This window comes from Papio anubis, chromosome 2 (genome assembly GCF_008728515.1).
Source record: "Papio anubis isolate 15944 chromosome 2, Panubis1.0, whole genome shotgun sequence".
NCBI classification, from domain to species: Eukaryota; Metazoa; Chordata; class Mammalia; order Primates; family Cercopithecidae; genus Papio; species Papio anubis.
This window is the reverse complement of record NC_044977.1, coordinates 157257058-157277365: the sequence shown is the minus strand read 5'-3', so window position 1 is coordinate 157277365 and position 20308 is coordinate 157257058. Positions and strand designations below refer to the sequence as shown.

Here is a 20308-nt window from a genome sequence, read left to right as displayed (position 1 = left end):
CATTCCAACTCTGTCCTTAATGCAGCTTCACAAAATTCCTAGATTCTGTTTTGGGTCCTTGAAGAGACTGGACTATGACTTGGGTGGCCCCCCAAAATCCTCACCCTTTCCCTTCCCTCAGTGCAAAGTCTCACCTGTGCAAAGACATCACTTTTAATTATTTTTTTTAATTAAAATACTGTTATACCCAGTGGAATGCGGCAGCAATCCTGGTACAGGGTGGCATAACAAAACAGCCATGTTTACATTTTAAATATTTACGATAACTTAAACATACAGACACACATCATGGTCTTTGGCAGAAAACGTTCACAGCACAAAAAATACTTTAAAAGAAATACCAAATATTAATCCAAAATATATTAAGTCATTTTTTTTTCTTTCACGATATTTTTTGCCTTTTTTTCTCTTTTTTCTTTTTGCTTTGTAAACAATGCACATGAACCAAATGTATTTTTCAGCTTTAAACGGGGGTAGGGGAATTTTAAAAAAATATGCAATTGTCCAGCAAATGCAAATGTTTAAAAAGGAAACTTGAGGAACCATGGAAATAAAACAACACATACCAAACCTAAAAACGATAAAGGAAGAACACAAAGAATCAAGGAGAACTAAAAACGGTAAAGACAAAACTGCTAAAACCCACCAATAGCTCCTGGGGCTGAAGTGAGGGATTCTCTAAGACCAGAAGTCGGAGTCACTGCTGCTGGCAGGCTGCCATGGGGGTGTTCCACCCCAATTCCAAAGCATCTGGTCCTGCTTCAGGGCGCTGGGCATGGGTAGCTTGAGGAGCCAGCCTCCTGGGCACTGTTTTGTGATGGGGGCTCCATTCAGATGACTATTTGACTCTGGTAGCTCATTAACTAGTTTTCAACCGCTTTGCTCCTCTCCCAAACCCTCCAGGTGGGAACAAAGACACTCATTTATGCGGACAAGACAACATCTCCAGTTTCTCAGAGAGAACTGGTACTGGGGAGGGCCACTGCAGCCCACCTGGGGGTACGGCAGGTGTCTGTTCAAGGTGGCTCATTTCATCTGGCTCAGGGTTTATGACCAAACTGACAGGATGTCCCAGGGACAGGAGCTGTGGAGCCATTCAAGAGGCTGGTGGTGGGGGTCCCGTGGGCATTTATAGGGCTCAAGATGGAGGAAAAGGCAGCCGAGATCCTGGGAATCAAGCAGCTTTAACATCCACGGGCCAGGAACTTGAGGAGGAGGCATAACTGGGAGGCCAGTCAGAAGTTTCAGGAACTGTGACAGTAGGAAGAGGGGAGCACAGCCCATGGAGACACGTCAGAACCTGCAAGCCTCAGTCTTCTGTTCCACAAGAAAGGGAATTATATACAAACTGCACACTGTCTCCCAGTCCACTTAATGGCCCCTAACCCACAGCAAGTGAGAAGGTGAGGCTGTGGCTTCTCCAAGACTAACACCCTTAATAGTCGCCAAAAGATTCAAGTCTTAGTATCCCAGGAAGGCAGTGAGGAACTGAAGAGCAGATGAGGTTGGCTGGAACCAAACTTAGCCAGAGAACAATATGGCTGACTTGATTAGTGAACCAGTCTGCCTGGTGTCCACGGGCAGCCGTCCTGGGAAATAAGTCCCCCAAACCAACACAGCCCCTCCCTTCCTGCCTGACTGACAACTGGCAGGGCAGAGGGAGCTCAGCTCCTTTCTGAGCTGTCAGTTGCTACCCCAGTAGCAGGCCTTGGGCAACAAGTCAAGGCTGAATCCTCATTCTCCATAAGGCCGGGAGGAATGTGGGCTAAGAAGCAGAGTCTTCTGGGGGTGCTGGTGCTCTCACAGTTCTCCTCTCCCCTGGGGTCCTCCTCCTGAGCTCCTGGGACCAGATGGTCAATGGGAATGAGAGTCTGGCTGGGGAAAGGGACAAAGCAGCGGCTGACAGGCTGCTGAAATGGCTGAGAGTGGCACAGGGCAGAGGAGGGGAGAGAATGGCTCAGAGTCCTGAAGCACCACCTCCTTCAGATCAGTATCTCCACCATGTCTGACAAGTCCTGGACTCTGGATGTAGCTACAGAGTCTGGAGAGAGACAAGAACACAGGCACATGCCAATGAGTGTTACTAGATTGCTTTTAAAATCCTGGCACATTTTAAATACAACGATCTTTCTTCACCAACTTTTCCCACCTCTGCTGCCCAGGTTCCCAGAACTTGGCCAACCAAGCACAATGCTCTGCACCCTCTCAGTGCTCAGCCCAGCCCACCAACCTCCGATGTGTAAGATGCATTTGTTTCTAACTTTGAACTGGTTGGAGGGCTTAGACAGAGCAATGGAGAGCCTGAGGGAGGGAGGCTGCAGCATTCTTTTCATGCCTGTGGTTTTCTGAGATCAGGAGGCACAGGCAAATATGCAAAGGCCAGTGTGAAAGGGGAGTGGAAAAAGAAATGGCATCTTCTCAGATTTCTCTTTCCCGGACTCTCAACAGGCTTCCAGAGTGCCATCAGCATGACTTGCAAGCTCCATTCTCTTGGATAATCAAATTGGAAATTAACTATGTAGGGAAGACCATGAAAGAGGAGCTTAAGTGCCTCCCATCTGGTTGCTTTCTTTCTGAATTCTGGATCTGCCTCTAATCAGGGTTTCCAATTTCCCTATTCATGCAGCCAGCCACCCTTCATGTTCACAGTGAGGTGGGCCAGGCACGCTGCTCACCTCTGGCTATGCAGGGCTCCCTATGGAGTACAGGCAATGACCCAGAAGGGGCTGGGAAGAAAAGGCTTTGGTGTTCCAGTTCACACCCCAGTGCTCCCCTGGCCCTGCCTAGCACAGAAGTGGGGTCAGGAGGACTTACCCAGAGAGGCTGCTCTCTGGCTACTGCTGCACCCCAGAAGGCTGTCAGGCTCCGGTGGCAGGCAGGTGGAGGTGCTGTCTGGGGGGCCGTCAGTCTGGGTGCTCCCATCTCTGCTCCCGTGTTTGGCATGGGCAGCAGGGGGAGATGTGACCACTGGCTCCTCTGTGGGTGCCCTGTCTGCTGGGAAGGTAGGTGGATGGTTATTGCCACACCTGTAAGATGTGGCCCTGGTGAAGGACACTGTAAGTTAACTGTCCTTGCTGGGGATTCAAGGTGGAGTGGGCTGCTCTTGATCTGCAAGAACTTTAAGACTAAAAATGCTCCTATTTTAAAATGGGAATGACTACCAGATTGGATTGGCTTCCAAATGTTTTGGGTGGTGGGACCCTTCTTTGTAGATTAAATCTTCTAGAGTTTCTGTGGCATCTGCTTAGAAGGAAGAGTGGAGGGGGCTTGCATAGAAGGTGCATCTGCACAGGAAGCTCTATTTTTCTCAGTTCAGTGGCTGGGGCTGAAGCATGATGGAATTTACGGCGATGGGGACTAAATACCCCTCTTCACACTGGCAGGAGAGCCGTGGGCTGTAGAGTCACTGGAGGCAGAGAATAAGCCAGCTCCCCTGGGAGACAATCAGGAAGCCCTGGCTCCCATGAGCCTCAGTTCTGGGAGGAAAGGTCTGGCAATCTGTGTTCAGGCCCAGGAGAAACTACCTCTCAATCTATCCCAGCAGCAGCCTCCTCTTACCTGTAGTTAGCCGAGCAGGGGCATCTGCTGCTTGTCGCTCACTAGAAGAGAGCCCTTGCCAGCCCTGGGTTCCTGCTGCCGCAGCCACGAAGACAGATGGCACCGACTTGGCAGGCCGTAGGGAGCCCTGGGTGGCCTTGCCAGGGTCCCTCCTGGAGCGCTGCTGAAGGACCTTGATCACTGCATCCTTCTCCAGGATCTGGGCATGGAGCACCTTTAACCTGAGGGGTGAGAGGCCATGCCCACACTGTCAGACCCATAGATCCAGCCACCCTTCCCGCCTCATAGGAGTTAGAGGAAAAGCACCCCCCCTCCCCTAACCCGGCCAGGCTGGATCTTTCTGTGCTTGTAGCAGGGACCTAGAGGGGGCTTAGAAATGGTACCACAGCTCTGGCATGTGATGCTCTTAGAGCCCAGGCTCTGAAAACCACCAGTGCATAAGGCCCTGGGCCCTTCCCACACCAGGAAAGGCAGGCCATCAAGGGTGGGTTCCAGAGTCATCAGATGATAGCGGCAGCACAGCCCTCATCCTGGAGGGCAGCACTCCGGAGAGGGGAGGCAGGGCCCAAGCCCTAAACGGCACCCAACACCTCCACAGTAGAAGTCTCCTGGGTAGACCAAGGACTCGGTATTTCTAGGCAAATGCAAGTTTACAGCGCCTGGTGTGACAAGCATGCAGGTTCAGCTCAGAAGCAGGAGGGACTGCTGAGCTGTGTGGGGAAAGCGGCTTGTTTATCAGGGATCAAGGGCAGGGCAGTGACTGGACATTGCCACCCGCCTCCCAAACCTCAGGTGCCTGGCCTGCAATGCCGAACCTGCTTTCCATCTCCTGGTGCCTGTGGCCACCAGTGAGCAGACCCTCATTGAAGCTGCTACTGGGCGAGGGCTGTGGGGAGTGTCGGATGAGAGTGGTGTCACGCTGGGCAGCAGCCGTGGCAGCCGCATCCATGGCAAACTGCCTCATGGCACGTTCCTCCAAATACTTCTGTTCCCACTTGGTCATGTCGGCCTCCAGCGCCAGGATCTGCTCCTCCTTCTCGCGCAGTTGTTCTGACAGCCGAAGGGCGCTGAGCTCTGGGGACCCGCCACTGCCACTGCCACTGCCACCACCTGTGGTGCCTGCCTGTCTCTGCAGAGCAAGGAGTGGAGACCGTGGTCAAGGGTGGAGGTTGGGGTGCGGCAGCCACTGGTCTTCGCCTCCACACAAGGACTGTCACTCTTACATGTGCGTGTTCAGCCGTACACAGCATACATTTCCCCATCCTTCCTCTACCGAAATGGGGGTACAGCACAGGTCCCCATACCCCTGCCCTGAATCCTATGGCCAAGGGCATAGAGACCAAACAAATAATCCTCCAAACTGGCAAAGGGGGTGCTATCAATAATTATACTGGGAAAATTGGTGTAAATTAGAACAGAACTGGGCAAACTGGGGGTTCAGCCATGCTAACTCTGTCACAAGGGTAGGTTTGGGAGTGGAGAAATAGCTATTTGGTTTGTAAACACCAAGAGTTGTTTACACAGAAGTCCAAAGTGAGGTTAAGCACTATGGATTAGGGCAACCATCTTTCCTCCCAATCTCAGGGAGGCATATAAAAGCTGGCTGGTGGCTGGGCGCAGTGGCTCATGCCTGTAATCCCAGCACTTTGGGAGGCCAAGGCTGGTGGATGACATGAGGTCGGGGGTTCAAGACCAGCCTGGCCAATATGGTGAAACCCCATCTCTACTAAAAATACAAAAATTAGCTGGGCGTGGTGGCACGTGCCTGTAGTCCCAGCTACTCAGGAGGTTGAGGCAGGAGAATCGCTTGAACCTGGGAGGCGGAGGTTGCAGTGAGCGGAGATTGCGCCACTGCACTGCAGCCTGGGCAACAGAGTGAGACTCCATCTCAAAAAAACAAACAAAAAAAAGCTCGAGGGCCTTCTATATCCAGGTTCCTAACTTACTTTCTCTAGAGGTCAAAGACAATATACCCTGCTGCTGCCGAGGACAGGAGTCCCCTGAGGCTGGATGTGGGCCAGGTGGCAGGGCCTCTGCTAAGACAACAAGTGGAAGGGAGCACGCAGCAAAGGTGGAGCAGAGAGCAATCATCCTTGCCGCCCCGCAAGGGGCCTGCAGCCTAGATCTAACTAGGGGCTCCTGGGGCCTCAGCCCTGGCCTCCAAACCTACAGTTCCCAAGGACGAAAGGAAGCTGACATCCTCAGATCTGCCCTAGCCTGGACACCTGCACAGGTTTTCTCAGCTCACCTGCTGTGCACGCAGGGCCTTGAGTTCCTGCTCCAGACGAGTCCTCAGACGCAGCTCCAGCTGTTCCCGCTTCTCACAGGCTGCCTGCAGCTGCCCGAGGGCCTGCTGCAGCCGCTCCACTTTCTCCACATAGGCCTGCTTCTTGCGCAGCTCCTCTTCGGCTCGAGCCGCCCGGCCCTGCGCGTTGCCCAGAGCCTGCTCCAGCAGCTCGGCACGCCGCCGCTGGTCCTCGATGGCACCGCGCAGCAGTGCCATCTCTCGCTCCAGCTTCTCTTGCTCCTGCTGCTGCTCGTAGCCTGTAGGGAGAGAGAGGCTTGATCAGTGACAGTGACTACATTGGCTGGTGCCATTGCCTCCTGGGCTCTGTGCTGACCACTGGATGAGCACAGTTGCTTCTCATTCTCTCAACAGTAACACGAATAAGGTACCCTTATTAACCCTGTTTCATGGAAGAAGAAACCGAGGCTCAGGTTTAAGTCAGGAGTAAACAACTGGGCTACCCTGCCTTTCTACTGGGACACACTGCCATGGGACAGCCCCAAACACCATCCACTTGTGCCAGGGGCCACCATGTCTAAAACACATCCACAATATCCCTTGAACCTTGTGACGGCTAGAGACTGCTGAGGTAGGAACTGTGATGCCTGTGTACAGATGAGAAAACAGAGGCTCAGGTGGGCTGTGACATGGTCCTCCTTCAAGTGGGAGAATGAAGGAAGAGGGAACAGAACCACCATCTGCTGTCCACACACCAGGCACTTACACATCTTATTCCATGAATCCTCCAGCCCCTCCAGGTAGGATTTGGGATCCCCAACTTATAGCGGAGGAACATAGGAGGTGAATGGTGCTGCCAAATGGAAACCCCAGCTGGCCACACTACAAAGGCCCAGGCTGCCTCTGGCTATGTGGTGAGGCGTTTGTACTTAGAGGCCACCCAGAGCTCTGGGGCTCCTTCTGCAGACCCAGGCCGAGAGGTCCGTTGAGGGCTACATTTCCCTCCATGGTCTGAAAAGATCACTGAGATGCAAGCAACCAGGCTCAGGAAGAAATGCAAAGTCTGCAGCACAATGAAAATGACTATGGCACAAGGATTAGTGTGTAAGGGTCCAGCTATCCTGACTTTTGTATCATTTTGTTAATTACCCAAAGAAACTCTGCTCAGAGGCCCTCTCAGCATGGCCAGGAAAGGCCCAAACCAGACCACAGAGCCCTCCATCTGATGCTCTAGCCTTAAATCCACCTCCCAGGCACCTGCCCCTTGAGAGTCCCAGGCTGCCCCCTGAGGAGTGGGTCAGCTGCCTACCTTGCTGGAGAGCAGGAGGCGGGGCAGGGCTGTGGGCCCCCGCTAAGGAACCTAAAGGCACTGTCTCTAGAACAGCATTCTGATTCAGTGGAATTTTCTGCCAGAGTGGAACTGTTCTATACTGCACCCTCCAATGCAGCGGCTACTAGACACACGTGCTACTGAGGACTGGAAATGTGGCCAGTAAGATGGAAGAACTGAATTTTAAATTTTATTTGTTTTCATTAACTTCAATTCTTGGGCCACATGTAGCTAAGCACCTATGATATAGGACAGTACAAGTTCTGGAACAGAAGAGTGAAGGCTTGAGACCTTGGCATGCGGAAGGGAGGATTCATTTACTCAGGGCCCTGGGGCAGGGCAAGGAGGACACAGAGGCAACTCAGGTTAGCTCTTGGTTCGTTTTGGATTTTTGAAGGCTGAGCCCAGGACGGTATCATTCTGTGGCATGGAGGAAAATAAGGGGAAGTCCAATAATATTGAAACGTATGTGTTCATACTTCGCTGGCTTGACATCCATTGAGTGGGGTGGAGGAGCAGCCAGGTTTGGACTCAGGCAGGGAGGACCCTCCCCTACTCCACCTGTGCGTTCACAGTTTGCCCAGGGCCTGCATCTCATTTCAGCCTTAGCGTGACTCTGTGGGGAAGGACTGTCTCATCTTATAGCTGGAGAACCTGAGGCGCAGGGAGAAGAGAAACATTCTCAGGGGGGTGGAGCTAACAGGCCGGCTTCAGGCCTCAAGGCCAGATCCCCAGGGGGAACGGCTGGCCTAGAGGGGCCAGAAAGGCAGTGCTAGGGGGCTGCGTGGCTTGCCTAGGAGGAAAAGCAGATGGCATTGATGATAATGGCCACACTTTCCTAGTGTTGACTGACCCCAGATAAAAGGGAGGTCAATCAGACACATCTTTCCTGCCTTTGCAATAGCTACTACGGAGCAAGGAAGAGCTGCTTGGGTTTCCTCAACCCTAGGGGAGGGAGGAGGGGCCAGCGGACCCAGCCTTCTGCTTCCAGAAGCTTCCTGCAGCTTTGTCCAATCTCTAAGGCCTTGGTGGGGGCTGGGAGGCTTTGGGCTCTGGCCATCCCCTGCCAACAGGACCCTGATAAAGCCCTGGGCCTGTGGGATCTCGGGAAGGAGAGCTCCTCAGTAAGAAATAAGTGGCCCGGGTGCCAGTGGGAAGAGGACGCCCGGAGGCCAGCGGAGGCGGGCAGGAAGGCAGGCGAGGCGCCGAGGGGACCCGGGATGCGCCCTGGGCAGCGAGCGAGCCCCCACCTCCACGTTCCAGGCTCCCTTTGTGCTCACCCTCCCTCCTCCCAAAGCCGGGCGAAGGGCGCCAGGCAGCGCGCACCGGAGGGAGCGGCGGGGGGCGGGCCGGGAGCGGAACAGCTCGCGGCTCTGGAATGCCAGGCATCCAGGTCACCCGCGGCTGCGAGATTAATGGCTCCAGCGAGGAGCCAAGAACAGCCCGGCGCTCACTCGCTCCCCGGGGAGCGGAAACGCCTCCCGGCCGGCCCCCCTCTTCTCACCCCCTAGCAAGCTCCCAGAAACCCGCCCCATGGCTTCCTTTCTTTGGCAGAGCCAGGCCCCAAAAGTCCGCCTTCCTCCACAGGCACCCTAATCTGCCTTGCCCTTGCAGCTTCTCCTCCCCAGACTCCTCAGGGAAACCCCAGGGCTGCCCCATCCCCTTTCTCCCTCATTCCCTTTGACTCCTTCCCAGAGACCTTAAGCCGCTGCCACCTCACCCCACCCAGCCAGTAGACACCAGCCTACCTCCTGCCCCACCCTGTCAATTCCTTCAGTGCTGTGTTCCCCCATTCCCTGCCCTAGTCTTTGAACCCTCTTTGAAGGAAGATAGGGGTGCTGCCAGCCAGAGCTAAGTCCTCAAGCTGCTCCTCCATTTCTGCACCCCACACTACTGTTTGTGCCATTCACAGTAGAGTTCCTGTGAAGCCTCAAAGCCACGTTTACCCAGCTACCAACCACTCCCATTCCACTTCTCTGCAAACACCCTGAACGGCAGTAAAGCTCCTAGTAGGAGCTCAATAAATAACTGTTGTTAGTCTCTTCTGATTGCTAGAGCCTCCTGCTGCTGAGCTCAGGGCTCCTTTTGCCACCCACCCCATGTACCTCTTGAACGGCCCAATAACTCCTTCACCTCTGGCTGGCTCTCCACCCCTGCCATCCCCACGGAGCCTCTCTCTCAGGCCACTGGGGCTCCTAATCACCAGTTTCTAGGACCACCCCCCTTGTTCTTTTCAATCTGTGGGAAATTGCTCCTTTCTTAAGCTCACCACTTCTCTCCTGACCTCCTTGCCATGGTACCTTCCTGGGCCTGCTCCCATTCTCTCCTGAACATCTGCCAGATGCTCAAAACACATCTGCTAATTAATGAATGGACTAGTCAATGAACTTGCCCATTCTTCAAAGATGCTTAGACCACCCCCTTTAGAATGCATCTGTTGGTTAAGGTCTAGGATCCCATTTTTGGCTGTCTCAAGTGCCTCCACTTGGCTTGCTATGCCCCAGTTCCATCATGCCCCCTGCCTCTCACATTCCCGTTGCACACTTCTGACCTTTCTGCTGCCTGGAACTCCCTGGGAAGCTCTCAGACGACCTTTCCTTCTTCACCTCACCTGTGTTCAGCGTTACCTTGCCTCCCGCACTGCCCAATGCACTGCACTGATGGTCAGCACGGAAGCTCAGCAAATCACTGCTCCCTGGCTTTCCCTCTAGTGTCAACTGATCTTCTTAATAGATACACAACTAGATCCTATTCTTCTTTGGAAGCCACTTCTCCCCACCATCCCCAGATCCAGTCTAGTGTTGGGCACACAGTAGGCAGTAAACCTGCTCCTAAAGTACTGCTTTGCAAGGGGGAAGGCCAATCTTCCTGGTCCAGAGGGTGTGCAGCAGTCCCATTGCCTGCACACAGGCCAGGATTCTTAGTGAGGCCCCTACTCACTCTGAGCAAGCAGCTTGGCCACCATGTCCTGACTGCCGGCCTGGGCCTCCTGTGTCTTGCTTGCCAGGCGGCGGTTTGCAGATTCCAATCTCTCTGTTTCAAGGGAAGGAAAGATGTTTTAGTGTCAGGTGAAGCTGCCAGCTTGGGATTTTTCCTGACATCCTATCAAGATGGGGCTGCATCCTCCACATTGCGGATGGGCCATGAGGAAACCCCGGCTCAGCTCAGGGCCCGATGGGAGGGAGCCTCCTCTGTCAGAAGCCATCATCCGGGCCACACGATGGGAGCTCCCTGAAGGGATTCGAGACCCAGTACATAGAGACAAGCATCTCTGTATCAGGGCAGCTCCCGAGGAGTCTCAGCCTGGCTCTCTGAGTTCATCTGCACTTTTAGCAGATAATAGATTCCCAATTTTTCTCTAGAACACAGGAAGTAAGCCCTCTGCAGAGGCTCTCCAACCTCCACCTGTGTGACTGGCTCTCACCTCTAAGATCCCGGTTGAAGTCTTGCAGCCTCCTCATTTCACTGTCCATCTTGTTCCTCATGGTCTTCTCCAGGGCCTCACGCTTGGAGGAGGCTCTGGTCAGGCTCTCATGGGCCTCAGAGAGCCGCTGGATTTCGCTTTCCAGCTGCAAGAGGCAGACAGCAGAGCTGAAGGAAGGTGAGAGCTCCTAGGGAGTGATTCCAGGCTGACCCACTACTCTCCATCAGAAAAGGTGACAGATGAGAGGACACCAAGCAGGAGCAAAACCTCCAGGTTTTGGTGGGATGACTATGGTGGGATGATCAGAAGCTTGTAGCCTCCAGAAGTAGGCTGGACTGCTGGGACCAGCAAACAACGGTCCATCAGCTGCCCCAAGGACCAGATGCTGAGTGAACCTAGGGCCAGGTACTTTGGAAGTAGCTGCCTACAGGGTGACTAAACATAGCTTCCCTGTGCCCAGTGTCCAGAAGGAAACATTCTACTTTTGGCTGGCTTCCACCAAGAAACAGTACGGTTGGCCAGAAGTGGGCACCAAAAGACTCCAGCCATGTCGGGGTGGTTGGACCTAACTTGGACACCACAGGACAGTCAAAGGAGGCCTAAGGCCATCTGCTAAAACTGAGCCTCAGCAGAAAACTGGTAACCCTTCACTAAAGAAGCAGGCACCAGGTCTAAGCCTGAGCCACCTCTGCCTGGTCCCCCAGGCATCACCGTCCACCCAGAGGGCCAGCTGGGCCCCGGCTGCTCCTCCCACTTGGCTGCTGGCAGGTTCCGCACGTGCTCTTAGCTGGCCTGTGATTCCAACAAGTCTTTCCAAGAGGAGAAGTTTTCTTTTTCGCCAGGGCTGGCCTGGAACAGACTTGCTGTTGTGTGGGGGACACAAAGGGCTCTCTGTGGGAGGTGTCCATGAGAGGGGGTGTGTGCAGGGCAAGGGTGCGAGTGTGCAAGGAGCTGGTGAATGGGCTCTTTCTAATCACCACTGGCCAGCAACTGCTCATGCTCCAGGCCTGCTCTGCCGGCCTCTCGGCTGTTCCCCAGCTGTCTGGAGTCAGCTCAGGAGGGTGCATGAGGGGTGAGGGAGGTGGAGAACAGAGGGATGGGGGAAATCAAGCCAAACAGTTTTCAGGCTCCTCTGTCTCTCCTTGGACTACCCACTCCCCAGGTAGCCCCTCGGGGTCACTTTCTGGTCTGCCCCTCTGAAACCCCAGCAGGGCCTACCTTCTCAATTCGGCCGGCCTTCTCTGCAGAGCTCTCCAGCTCCCTCTGCAGCCGCTCATTGTCCCTCTGCAGCCTGGCATTCTCCCTCAGCACGGCCTCCATGTGGGCCAGGTGGGCACTGCCCGAGGTGGCTGAGGAGGCCTGGGCACTCACTGGCCCCTCCACAGCAGGTGGGTTGAGGGAGCTCAGGGGGCCATGGCCAAGAGCAGCTGGATGTGGGGGAGGGGGGTGCTCCTGGGGTTGCTGCAGGTACTGGTACTGTTGCTGCTGTTGGAGGAACACAGGCGGCACCTGGGCCTGCAGGATCCTGGGAAACAGAAGAGACGGTGCTCAGAGACAGCACAGACCCTTATGGTTCCCACCCGGAGCAGCCCAGAGTCGCCCCATTCCTAGGCATATTGGGAAGATGGTTATTATTCATAACTAATATATTATTAAAATTGCTGCAGATAATTATTCAACCCTCCAGTGGTAGGCAGGGACCAGTGGGGAAGGCCTTTTCCAAATGTTTCTGCCTGAGGCTCTCAAGAGTCAGACAGCAGAGCTGGAGGGGATTAATGTCAGCATGCTTGTTTCATACCCGCCTCATAGTGGCTGGGGCCTTGGAGATCAGCCTGAGCAATCCTGGGCCTCCTAAGCAACTAATGCTTAAATACGTCATCTTGAAAAATGCACCCTGACACTTCTAGTCAATGGAAAGTTCTTTTTGGGGCTGGAGGCCATGTCAATCATGACTGAGCATATAACCTTCCAGGCCCAAGGACAACTTGGTGGCTGGGCCCCAGCAGCAACCTTATGTCTATTACATGAGTGGCCAGTTTCAAGACTGCCAAAGCAGCACTCATTTTCTCCTTTCTATTTCAAGTCCTGCTACCCCCAGCCCCCATCCACCCAGAATCATTTTTAGAAGACTCCAGTTAAGGTTAGAACAGTGAGACAGATGTCAGGGTAAGAGTCTGAGCTCTAGAGTCTGACAAATAGGGGTTTAAATCCCTGCTCCAGTTGTTTAACCTTGGGCAAGTGCCTCAGCCCCACAGACGGGGCATTGCTCTGTTGCATCATGAGGGTCTCCAGCCTCGCCAGGGTTTGTGAGGATGATGCTATGTAAGGCCTGGCAGAGTGAGGGGCCGGTGCTGGGTGGGTGGCAGGTGCTCCTGTAGTGGTGGCCCATCCTCCATCTCTTCTAGTAGGAACCTCGGTTTACCCTCAGTTTAGAGAATAAATGTGGCCCAAACTCTGGGTTTCCTTGGGAGTAAGGGCTGCCTCTGGACTACTGCAGTTGTTGAGTTCAGGGGACAATGTTCTATTGGCCTCTGGCACTGGTGTAACATCACCCATAGGGCTCCGTATTGAGGGAAGGAGCAAAGGGCGAGAGGCACGGGGAGTCCAAGAGCCTTTCTGGGACCTTGTGATTCCCAGCGTCACAACTGCCTCAGTTTCACAAAGATTCTTTCAAGTCCCAGAAGCCCCGCAAAACCCAAATTCTCCTTCTAGGTGCATCATGTCAGCACTCATGCACACCCAGCCTGCCCCTGCCTCCTGCCCCCATACAGCCTATGGCCCCCCTGCTCTTCTCAGGACCCTAGGCTAGGAGTCTAGCCCCAAGTTCCTAACAAATAATCTTCATCGGATCATCCGAAAGCGGATATTGGGCAGATGTATTTCTCCTACTATCTAAGATGGGGCTTCCAGTAAGAGCTGGGAAGGGGGTCCCCACTGGAGTGCTTAAACTCTCCATTCCACTGCTAAAATGGCCATTCTCAAGGTTGCTTCAAGAACTTGCTCCCCCCTGCACTGGGCCAGGCAGACACAACTGGCATTCTTTGGGGATGACTTAGCTCTGAGAAAGAATAGCAACTCCTTTCCCTTCACACTTGCTTTCCTTTCTCCTTGTCCTCTCCCTCCCCCGCTTTTTGTTCTCCTGCAAACAGTCTACTTCCTTGCCACGATTACTATCTTTTCCTGACAGACTTCAATAAGGCTGGTCCAAAAGAAGAAACCACCACTCAGCTTCCGAAACTCTTCCTGATCGAGCCCTGAGAAGGGCGATAAGGTGCGAGTCTGGAGGGGGTGGAGGCTGGAGAAAAACCAAGAGGCTCCATCCTCTGGTTCCGCCATACCAACCCCATCATGTCACACATTTCTCGAGAGCAAGGAAAGGCCGGACGGTGGGAAAGTGGGTGACTAAAGGAAAACTCAGCAGGCATGAAGAGAACCAGACTTTGACCTTGGGCCACCAGAGGAAGAGTCTGAAATCCTTGGGGTCCCTTGGTGGGGTTTCTTGGACTCCCACAGGGGGAGATGCAGCAGTGATGGCTGTGTCTGCTTCTCTGAAAAGATGCGGGCCAGATGAGAAGCCTGAGGTGGGGCCTTGTTTCTAGGAACACTCATTTCTCCAAACTCTCTAGACTTCTTGCCTCCCCCAAGTCTTCCTGCTTCCATTTTGGCCCCTCACAAACCATGCTCTGCATGGTAGCCAGAAAGAGCACTTAGAAAAGGAAAACCAAATCACATCCCCCGAGGGCCTCCCAGCATACTCAGAATCAAACTCTAAGTCCCTGCCCTGACCCAGCAGCCTCTCCTGAGCCTCCCCAGAAAGAGGCCCACCTGGACCCAGAATCCTGTCCCACTGCAGGCTGCAGATGCAGGGAGCGTATGGCAGTAAATGGGGAGGAGAGACAGGGAAGCTCCTGCCCTGGTGTAAGATGCAAAGACGTCTCTAATGAGGCCACCGGGCCTTTCCAGCTTCTAGTTAGGAATGCCTCCCAATAATCATAGAAGGAAGTTGCTCACATTTTCTTAAAAAACCTCCAGAGAAGGAGGTCCCACCGTCTTCCTACTTAACTTGGAAACAGTTTGGCAATGATTCCCAACCTTGCCTTTAGGAAGTTATTTCTGAAATCTAACCTTTAACCGCCTGTTGCGATTTGTGTCCTCTGGGGACGGTAGTTACTGGAATGCTAAAGCTCAGCAGACGATGGTGCCTATCTCTGAACTAAGGCAAGGGACGCCACTAACTTCTTAGGGGACCTCAGTTACGTCTCTCTTCTCTGCCAGGCAATAGCTCTCCCTTCTCAGGAAGGCTGGAGGTGGGGTGGGGATCTGGCCAGCTCTGACACAAGCTGTGATCTTGAGGCTCTCCTCCCTGACAGCCTGTGCTGGAGGAAAGCCAGGAACTGGAAAGCCCAAGGTGGGGAGAGTTACCTGACTTCAGCGTGCTGGAAGTGCGGGCTGCCGCGGGCACGGTACCGAGGGTCAGTGACAGCAGTGGTGGTCTCATGAGCTAGTACAACGTGAGGGTACTGAGGTGGGGGTCCTCGGGACTCTGGGCCCTCAGGACGGGGGCCCCTCAGTGGGGGGCCCTGCTGGCTGCGGGCCAGCTGTGGGAAGCTGTGGGAGGAGCTCATGTGGCTGGGGGCCCGGGCGCCGTTCCTCTCCAGGGACAACTGCAGGAGCCGTTCACTCAGGGAGCGCACGTGCCCGTGCCTCAGCTCCCGCAGGGCCTCATCCTGCCTCCGACTGCCTCCGGGGACCCCACGGGGATCTCGGTCCCCTGCATGTGGCCGGGGCCCCACCTGCTGGGCCGCATAGTACTGCGAGTGGGCTTTGGCCTCCTCATAGGTGGGCAGCTCCTCTCCCTTGCTGGGCTGTGGGCACAGCCGGTAGAGGGTGTTCTCTGCCAGGTGGTTCTCACCGCCCTGGTGCTCCTGGCCCTGGGGCTCCTGCCTGGTGGCTTGCTGCAGCACCTGACTATCCTCTGGTGCCAGGATCTCCAGGGAGGCCTGGGGGCTCCCTGTGCCCCCAGTTCCTGCCCCACCCCTCAGGGCCTGCTGCTGGATGGCTAGGAGCGTGCGTGTCTCAGTCAGGTTGCCATAGCGCAGCTGCTCCTGGATGAGGCGGTGCAGGACTGTCCCCGAGGAGTCTTCCAGTGTCCTCATGCTTCTCTGGCTTGCACACAGCTGCCTGGACAATGGCCGGTGGCACCTGGCCCCAGAGCACCTAGAGGAGGCGGGGGAGAGAGAGAGACAGAGAGAGAGAAAAGCAATCAGTGGGAGTCCATGGGAAAGGAGCAGGTTTTCCAGGATTTCCATTATTACTCTGGTGGAAAGCATAAAAGTGAAGAGCAGGGGTGGGGCGGGTCACATAAGCTTGGATTCAAGTACCAGTGCTGCTATCAACTGATTAAGACAAGTTATCTAACCTCTGAGCCTCAGTTTCTCCACCAGAAAAATGCAAAGAATTCTGCTTGACTCATGGAGATGAGAATAAAAAGAGGCAGTGGCCTGTGAGCTCCTGGTACAGTGAAAATCCTGGTAAACAATGACTGTGATAACATTCATGGTGACTTACTATTCCTGGAGAGAGACAACAGGAAACCAGAAGATAACCCACCAGGAACCACCGCCCGTACAGCCAGCTACACATCAAACAGCCTGATGGGCAATTCCAAGGCAGGCCTAGTTCAGATCTAACCACTAAGCTATTCAGTCTAGGGGTGGATGGGGCCCCAATTTATTGGCAGGTGATAAAAAATGCATGCAGTCCAGTAGAAAAGCCCTAGGCAAAAGGTCCCCAGGACCCTCTACACTGAGGCATGCCAGAGCCCAGCCTTGGCACAGTCAACCTACCACCCTCTAGCCCGCTGAACCCCTGCCCACTTTTTTCACTCTCCCTGAACCAGAGAGCTCCTGGAGGATGGGCCTGGGCTCTGCTTCATCAAGCGCTGCTGACAGAATGAATCTGGGGCTCCCTGTCATGGGATGACCTTGGCAGTCACTCCACAAGGTTAACAGGAAGAAGGAGGAATTGCACCTGAATTGGTGAATAAGGGATGAATAAAAATGCTCCAAGAGGACAATGGTATTGTGAGATGAGGCAAAAGGGTACCACCCATTAAGGTTAGTGGGTCAGTCTTTGTGCTGACAGTAACTGCAAGAGAGCTCCAGGAAAAAGGATGGCATGATGTCTTTGATTTTATGATTATCCACCCCAACACACACACACACACACACACACACACACACACACACACACACACGCTACTTGCAAAAGCCCCCACTGGTCCTCTAGGCACATAGGGGACAGGCACTCAGCATCTTTCTTGACATCAGTGTCAAGGAAGCCCATCTTGACTTGGGCTAACCGGAGAAGTAAGGGGAGGTTGTTGGTTGAGAGACCTGGGGCAGAGGAGAGGGGACTGTGAGCCTAAAGTGCTTGGAGATAATATCAGAGAAAGGATTTCCCTTCTAAGTCTGGGCTCCCAGTGGCTCATGGACTGGAAAGCTGCCTGCCTCTCTCACCCAGCTTCCTTTCCACAGCCTCTTCCAACACAAATCTCTAAACTGGGTTCCAGGGAAAACTAAACAGAATCCACACTGCCACAGGTCCTGTGTGTATGGGCAGCGATTGGGGGGTGGGTGGGAGGAATGTGGCCCCTCCTCTGCCACTAAACTAGTCCTAGTGTCCTGCTTCAGTTTGGGCTATGGCATGTTAGCAGAGCAGTCATTCCCAATCGTTCCCTTCTCCCCACCCCAGGACTACAGCTGCCCAGAGGTGGGGAGTGGGGGATGAGTCTGGAGGGCACCTCTGTACCCATCCTTCCTGGCACCGAGTCATGCACTCCCCCCCCGCCCCCGCACACAACGAGGGGTAGATGTGCAAGACTCCGGAGCTACCCGAGGCAAAGCAAGCAAATGGGATTCAATTCGCATGGGATTCAGTTCGCCCTGGAGTTTTATCTGCGGGCATTTCCTAAGATAATCACTCTCTGGGCCGACTCCCACAGAGGCAGGGGAGCGGCAGGAAGGAATGCGGAGCCTTCCCGACAGATTCCAGGCGCTCCACAGTGTGCCCGGACTGGGAGCAAGGAACACTTCCAAGGCCTCTCATCGCGAATTTGTCCCGGCCAAGCCCCTCAGATTCACGTCCTTTCAGACACCAAACGCCTGAGCCTTTACTAAAACCTGCTCCCGCGCCCCCCGGCCGCGCCCCTCTGCTGCGCTCTCTGAAGGCCGCCTTTCTAAGCCAGCGCGCGTCTCCAGCCTTGGCCTGGGGTCCCGCTCGCCTAAGGAACCAAAGTGACAGTCTCCAAGCTAGGAGACTCTCGCACCCCAGCCAGGGCTCCCGCCCCACCACGAGCCCGGGCGGACCTGGAGCACCGAAGGTCGCTGGTACGCCTGGGGCGAGCCGGTGAGGGTAGCCCGAGGCCCGGAGAGGTCTTTAAGCATCGCGGGTCCGCCTCCCTCCCTCTCGAGCCCTCTTTGTTTTCCAAATACTCTAACGCTGACGTCACCGGGCTGGACAGCAGGCTGCATTCTTTCTAAGTGAGAGCCAATTCGTGGCTCCAGAGAGGATTTTCCAAGGAAGACAAAGAGGAATTCTTGGACTGGTTGGGGGCAAAGGCACCTGTAACCCCCACCTAACCAAATCAGCCCGCAAGACCCTGCAACTTGAGCTCCAAGCGGCGCCTCCATCCCTGTCCCCCGCCACCCCCACCCCAGCCGACCCGCAAACCGAAACACCGTCGCTCTTCTCTCCGGAGTCGGCCCGCTCCCCTCTCCCCCAGCCCCAAGGGACCCGCGCGCTTCTAGAGCCCCGCAAAGCCCAGGGCGCTGGGCTCCCCGCGTGGAACGGCTCTTGCCCAGCACTGCGGTTGCCTCGAAAGGGCGCACTGCGCCCCGAGGACGCTGGATCCTCGGGGCTCCGACTCCCAGCTTTGGCTGGGACACGTTTCTGTGGCCTCGCGCGCTCTTCCGAGCGCGGAGCAGCCTTCCTTACCGCTGCGGCCCGAGGGTGCCCGGCGCAGTCAGACACCACAACCTCCGGGTCGGCGCGGCTCAGCTCGGCGGCGGAGATGTGTTCTCGGCCGTGGCGCCGACGCTCTGGCTGTTCGCGCCCCAGCGCGCAGCCCCAGGGTCGGCCCGCGCCGGAGGCGGCTGCTATGCCAGGAATGTGAGAGTTTCAGGTTCCCCCTCGGGATCAAAGCGAACCACAAATAACCTCTCAGCGCGCCGCCCTCCTCCGCCCTCCGCCTCCTCCCGCTCCCTCCTCCCGGCCCCCGCCTTCCTCCGGGGAGGCGGTGCTGCTGGCTGAGCGCCGGGCCGGCCCCCGAGCTCCGTTCCTCCTCGCCCAGCGCCCTCCAGGCCGCGCTGTGTTCGCCCCTGCCCCCACGTTTTGCCTTGGGAGCTGCTGGAGACAATTTAATCCAACTCGGCTTATTATCGTCTCTACTCCCAGTCGCCGACCCGCTCTCACCCTTCATCCCTAAACCTATCGACGGGACGACAGCAAGGGCTGTACCACGCGTGTCCCGAGGTTGCTGCGGGAGGGGGCTCCGGCTGTGTGTGTGTGTGTGTGTACCGGGGGAGGGGGGAAAAGGAGGAGGGACTGCAAAGACATCCATATCCTCTGGGCTGGGACAGTGCCCCGGGCGAAGTGAATGCTTCCAGCCACCCAGCCTCTTTCCCCTAACCCCCGCTGCTTTCACCCCCAGCGGCAACTTTTGAATTGCAGTTGTGTTTACAAACACCTTTGCCAGCTCTTTTACGACCTGTCTCCACAGGAAGTGTGAATCTGGGTTGGAAAATCCGGTCAATTTGACCCACCTACCCAACTTAATCACCCGTCGTCAGGCGCTCTGTCCAATTCTTCCCCAAGGTGATAATAGGCGCCCCTTTACTCAGAGCGCAAGGTGTGCCACCGTTGGCTTTTCGCCCAGTCATCCGATTCAGCCCTGCCAAGCACCCTTCAACGGCGTTCTGTTATCATTCCTGTGTTATAAATGAGGACACCAGGGCTCAGAGAGCTTAAGCAGCATGTCCAGAGTCACACACAGCGAGAACCAGGTAATCAGCCACGGGGCTGCTTGGTTTCTTATTCTCAGAACCCCTCCCTGGCTATCAGAATCCAGGCTCCCTAGATGGACAGGGCAGACGCTGGGAGCCCTCCTCTATTCACCTGCCCTGTCCTTGTTTTAGTCTCTTTTTTACCTCCCCATACACCCCTGCCAGCCAGGGGGTTTCCCTTGTACCCACTTCGGTGGCTCCTGCGTGGAATCCTCTCCTCTGCCCCCAGGACACTTCCTCTGCTAGGTGGAAACCCCTTCTTCAGAAAGCCTGCTCTGACACACTCTCCCCGTTCCCCACCACACAAGGCCTCTCTACAAGTCAGTAGGGGTGAGGTGGGGGCAGTCGGGCCCTGTCCACCAGGATAGTCAGGGCTGATTTCTACCCCTGGCTAGGTCCTCCCCTCAATATGGAGTTTGCAAGTCCCAAATTCACTGGAGGCAACCAAGGACAAGGAAATTCTGCAAGCTTAATTGCCAGGGACATTGTTAATTTTTAACGAAACTCACAAAAAGTGTGTGTGTGTGTGTGTGTGTGTGTTTTACTTAGAAGCCAAATACTGTGTTTCAAATAGTGATTGAATCTGAGATGATTGAGCAAATGGATCATTTGTGCCAAGCTAAGGGATATTTGGCTTTCCAAGGATCCCCTTACAAAGAGAAGCTGTGATCAGTATACCACTGTAGGTA

The 20308-nt window shown here is 55.0% G+C and overlaps 1 protein-coding gene across 4 annotated transcripts; it reads right to left on the bottom strand.

The window, feature by feature from the left end:
- Nucleotides 1-147: 147 nt before the first annotated feature.
- Nucleotides 148-18807, bottom strand: AMOTL2 (angiomotin like 2). 4 transcript variants are annotated; one of them, XM_003895090.3, is made up of 10 exons: nucleotides 18553-18807; nucleotides 14980-15774; nucleotides 11776-12082; nucleotides 10558-10702; nucleotides 10074-10166; nucleotides 5807-6102; nucleotides 4374-4687; nucleotides 3559-3779; nucleotides 2815-2994; nucleotides 148-2041 (listed from the first exon to the last, which is right to left on the bottom strand). In XM_003895090.3, exons 2-10 carry the CDS (start codon nucleotides 15711-15713, stop codon nucleotides 1983-1985), a joined length of 2349 nt encoding a protein of 782 aa, XP_003895139.1. In that variant the 5' UTR covers nucleotides 15714-15774; nucleotides 18553-18807; the 3' UTR covers nucleotides 148-1982. The 4 variants fall into 4 exon arrangements, with proteins under 4 accessions (XP_003895139.1, XP_009199954.1, XP_009199953.1 ...); XM_009201690.2 differs by having other exon boundaries at nucleotides 2815-2991; XM_009201689.3 differs by lacking the exon at nucleotides 18553-18807 and adding an exon at nucleotides 17925-18250.
- Nucleotides 18808-20308: the final 1501 nt, after the last annotated feature.

What these genes read in the sequence shown, in the direction of transcription:
- AMOTL2 (XM_003895090.3), bottom strand. Translation starts at nt 15,713, where the DNA reads ATGAGGACACTGGAAGACTCCTCGGGGACAGTCCTGCACCGCCTCATC. An exon ending in AGGCCGGCCGAATTGAGAAG is followed by an intron (nt 10,703 to 11,775) that starts GTAGGCCCTGCT and finishes TGCCTCTTGCAG; the next exon opens with CTGGAAAGCGAAATCCAGCG. An exon ending in CCCTGCTCGGCTAACTACAG is followed by an intron (nt 2,995 to 3,558) that starts GTAAGAGGAGGC and finishes CTACCTTCCCAG; the next exon opens with CAGACAGGGCACCCACAGAG.